At 45.9% G+C, this 4484-nt stretch overlaps 1 protein-coding gene across 1 annotated transcript; it reads left to right on the forward strand.

The window, feature by feature from the left end:
* LOC110525801 (phospholipid phosphatase 5) lies at nt 1-3639 on the forward strand. Its single transcript, XM_021606235.2, has 8 exons — nt 1-373; nt 836-969; nt 1081-1189; nt 1426-1516; nt 1615-1678; nt 2240-2364; nt 2650-2820; nt 2965-3639. The coding sequence occupies exons 2-8, from the start codon at nt 899-901 to the stop codon at nt 3132-3134; spliced, it is 801 nt and encodes a 266-aa protein (XP_021461910.1). The 5' UTR covers nt 1-373; nt 836-898; the 3' UTR covers nt 3135-3639.
* Nucleotides 3640-4484: the final 845 nt, after the last annotated feature.

The following is a 4484-nucleotide window of genomic DNA, read 5'->3' on the forward strand; positions in this document are numbered from 1 at the left end:
GTGGCATCGCACTTTATGCTGCGTTAAAGACAACTGGAAACTCGTGAAAAACGGGCTCCGACTGGAAAAAATCGTTTTGAATGGTCCCCCAACTCGGAATTCCAAGTTGAAAACTCGGGCATCTTTGTAGATCTCCAACTTTCCGTTCTGAACATCATTAAAGTCATGATTTGACCTCGTTTTTTCCCGAGTTCCCAGTTGTCTTGAAAGCGCCATTATACTTCGACACGACCGACAAAGCTTTCTCCTCTGGGCATCTCTCTCGCTATACCGGTTTAGCGGATGGGTGAAGGATGATGATGGAGAGGCCCAGGTCACGGTAGCTAGCAGTGCGAGTATGCGGAGAAAGATTTAGTTAAACACCGAGTTTCAGGTTGGTTCTCCTGGTTTAGACCGCTGGAAATGCGGAAATGCCCCCAAATGTTATTCACAGATGTGTGGCAAGAGACAGATGATGTAGCTAGGCTAACGTTACTAGCAATAATAAAAGATGTATCCAGCTATCTATACAAGAGCAGGGCACTGTTTAAAATGAATAAATTATGAATAATTTGTTTAGGAGATGTATTATACGATTTATTTGGTCATTTTAAAGAGCACCACGAGGAAAGTGTATCCTATCAATTTATCGTGACGCTTGGTTCGATATGGAACAAGAAAGACTAGCATGCCTTCTCTCCTGTACCTGTTCTTGAACCAATCGATTTATTTGATTTGGTTCACACTGCCATATGTCAACAAAGTCAGACTTAAATATGTGTTATTCATTGTGTTTATACGTGTGTTAAATGTATAATTTTGAACACGTTCTTTCTTCCCCCCCCCCTCCTCCCAGTTTTGGAGAGGATTCTAGTGGATTTGCCAAGTGATCTGTCTGGAAATTAACCTGATAAACAAGATGAAGAGGGGCTTGCTGCGTGGCTTACTGCCAGAGGTGTCTATCCGACTGCTGCTTCTGGTTGTCTTCCTGTGAGTAATTCAAGTTGAAACATCGCAATAGCATTGACAAATGTGTTCCTTATGGACTTGTCTGGTGCAACACAAATGAACTAAACTGTGTGTGTGTGTTATCTCCCTCAGTGTGACAGAGCAGCTTCCACCCTTTATTCGTGAGATCCAGGCAGAGGAGATGTGGCTGTATAGATTTCACAGAGTGGAGAATGACCATGTCCCCACCTCGCTCATGTTTGTGAGTACTGGTGTGTGTCGGGGGAAGCACTGACTGAATTCACTGGAATCATGGAACATTGAATGTGAATATTTGTTCTGCTGGTAGTACTTTAGATTACAGCACAGGATAAACTGGAGAGCAACAATAACTTGTTTCCATGTTATTACCAGGTACTCTTGTGCTTTAATGTAAAGTGCTACCATTCTGTCTTACTAATTCTATTGCTATGGTACTGACCATGTCCCTCGTATCAGAGCGTGGCGTGTTTCACTCCATTCCTGGTGATCCTGCTTTTCACCTTTCTGAAGAGAGTTGAGAGCGGAGACGTGAGAGAGGCCTCGCTAGGTAAGGACTGACTGTAGAACTACACATGGTGTTTGGCCAGCTGCACAGAGATGTGTGTGAGAGAAATACTGACCCAGTTGTTTGCCTCTGTACCTCAGCGGTGACTCTGGCTCTGGTACTGAACGGAGTTTTCACCAACGCCATCAAGCTGGTCGTGGGCCGGTGAGTACTAGTCTGGAGTACTAGTTTGGAATACTAGTCTGGAGATGTACAGTTAGGGTTACATTGCTACAAGCTCAGTATTATGCTGGCTGAATGTGATGTAGTGTATGTTCTGTGTGTGCTTCAGGGCAGCTCAGTATTATGCTGACTGGATGTAGTGTGTGTGCTTCAGGCCAGCTCAGTATTATGCTGACTGAATGTGATGTAGTGTGTGTTCTGTGTGTGCTTCAGGCCAGCTCAGTATTATGGTAGCCTAGTGGTTAGACTCTAACAGGTGGTTAGAGCGTTGGACTAGTAACCGGAAGGTTGTAAGTTCAAATCCCCGAGCTGACAAGGTACAAATCTGTTGTTCTGCCCCTGAACAGGCAGTTAACCCACTGTTCCTAGGCCGTCATTGAAAATAAGAATTTGTTCTTAACTGACTTGCCTAGTTAAATAAAGGTAAAATAAAAATAAAATATGCTGACTGGATGTGATGTCGTGTGTGTTTTGTGTGCTTCAGGCCAGCTCGGTATTATGCTGACTGGATGTGATGTAGTGTGTGTTCTGTGTGTGCTTCAGGCCACGGCCAGACTTCTTCTACCGCTGTTTCCCAGACGGACAGATGAACCTGGAGATGCACTGCAGCGGCGACTCAGAAGTGGTCATGGAGGGCAGGAAGAGCTTTCCCAGTGGACACTCCTCCTGTAAGGCCCAATCTGATTGGCTAGTTCTCTTTCGAGAGCAGATCTGATTGGCTGTGAGACTACAGTGGGCTCGTTCAGATTAACAGCTAGTTAGACTGGACCTGTGTGTGTGTGCAGTATATGTGTGTGGTAACTTTGATAAACAATGTTGTGTTTATTCAGGCACTGGCCTAAGCATTCTCATGTCAAGCCTTCTCATATCATTATGAATAAAACTGTTGATCCTACTTTGATACATGTGCCTGCCCCATCTCTGATCCCCTCTCTCCTCTCGTCTTGTCCAAGTTGCATTCACTGGACTGGGCTTCACAGCGCTGTATGTTGGAGGTAAGCTGCGGTGCTTTAATCTGGGGGGTCGGGGCAGGGCCTGGAGACTGTGTCTCTTCCTCGCTCCCCTCCTCCTAGCCTTCATGATCGCTCTCTCCAGGACCTGCGACTACAAACACCACTGGCAAGGTGAGAGGGCTAGCCATTAACCATGTTCACTTTGAAAAGCGCTATAAACATATAAGAAAATATTATTCTAATCCACTATTGAGAGATGTGCTAAGATCTTTGTGTCACTTCTGTATATGTGTGCGTTGTCCCCTCTGTGTTTAGATGTGTTGGTGGGTTCTGGTCTGGGTCTGGTGTTCTCTTGGCTCTGCTACAGACAGCACTACCCCTCCCTCCAGGACCCTGACTGTCACCGGCCACTACGCCACAGAGAGACTGTTCCTGCTGTGCAGGAACGCAAGCTGGCCAACTCCAACTACATATTACCTCTATAGCTGGCCAACTACACATTACCCCTATAGCGCTACTCCAACTATATATTGGAATCAAATCAAATTGTATTTGACACACACGCCGAATAAAACAGGTGTAGACCTTACAGTGAAATGCTCACTTACAAGCCCTTAACCAACAATGCAGTTTTAAGAAAAAATATGTGTTAAAGTATTTACTAAATAAACTGAAGTAAACAATACATAAATAAAAATGGAAAAAAATAAAATAGATAAATAACAAATAATTAAAGAGCAACAATAAAATAACAGTTACGAGGCTATATACAGGAGTAACCGGTACAGAGTCAATGTGCTGGGGCACAGGTTAGTCGAGTTAATTGAGGTAATATGTACGTGTAGGTAGAGGGGGGGGGGGGGGGGGGGGGGCAGCGCACAATTGGCCCACTATTGGCCGGTGTAGGCCGTCGTTGTAAATAAGAATCTGTTCTTAACTTACTTGCCTAGTTAAATAAAGGTTAAATACATGTCGTTTTGTATTCAGGAATCTTATGGTTTGTCTGTAAAAGCTGTTAAGAACCCTTTTTTTTTACCTAGACTTGGTGCTCCTGTACCGCTTGCTGTAAGGTAGCAGAGAGAACAGTCTATGCTTATGGTGGCTGGAGACTTTGGCAATTTGTAGGACCTTCCTCTGACACCGCCTGGTATAGAGGTCCTCGATGGCAGGCAGCTTAGCCCCAGTGATGTACTGGGCCGTACACACTACCCTCTGTAGTAACTTGCGGTCGGAGGCTGAGCAGTTGCCATACCAGGTGGTGATGCAACCAGTCAGGATACTCTCGATGGTGCAGCTGTAGAACTTTTTGAGGATCTGAGGACCCATGCCAAATCTTGTCAGTCTCCTGAGGGGGAATAGGCTTTGTTGTGCCCTCTTCACGACTGCCTTGGTGTGTTTGGACCATGACAGTTCGTTGGTGATGTAGCCACCAAGGAACTTGAAGCTCTCAACCTGCTCCACTACAGCCCAGTCGATGAGAATGGGGGCGTGCTTGGCCCTCTTTCTCCTGTGGTCCACAATCATCTCCTTTGTCTTGATCACGTTGAGGGAGAGGTTGTTATCCTGGCACCATCGTTGTCAGTGATCAGGCCTACCGCTGTTGTGTCGTCGGCAAACTTAATGATGGTGTAGGAGTCATGCTTGGCCATGCAGTCATGGGTGAACAGGGAGTACAGGAGGGGACTGAGAACACACCCCTGAGGGCCCCCTTGTTGAGGATCAGCATGAGAGATGTATTGTTACCTACCCTTACCACCTGGGGACGGCCTGTCAGGAAGTCCAGGATCCAGTTACAGAGGGAGGTGTTTAGTCCCAGGGTCCTTCAGTTGGACAAC

The sequence above is a fragment of the Oncorhynchus mykiss genome, chromosome 6 (genome assembly GCF_013265735.2).
Source record: "Oncorhynchus mykiss isolate Arlee chromosome 6, USDA_OmykA_1.1, whole genome shotgun sequence".
NCBI lineage: Eukaryota > Metazoa > Chordata > Actinopteri > Salmoniformes > Salmonidae > Oncorhynchus > Oncorhynchus mykiss.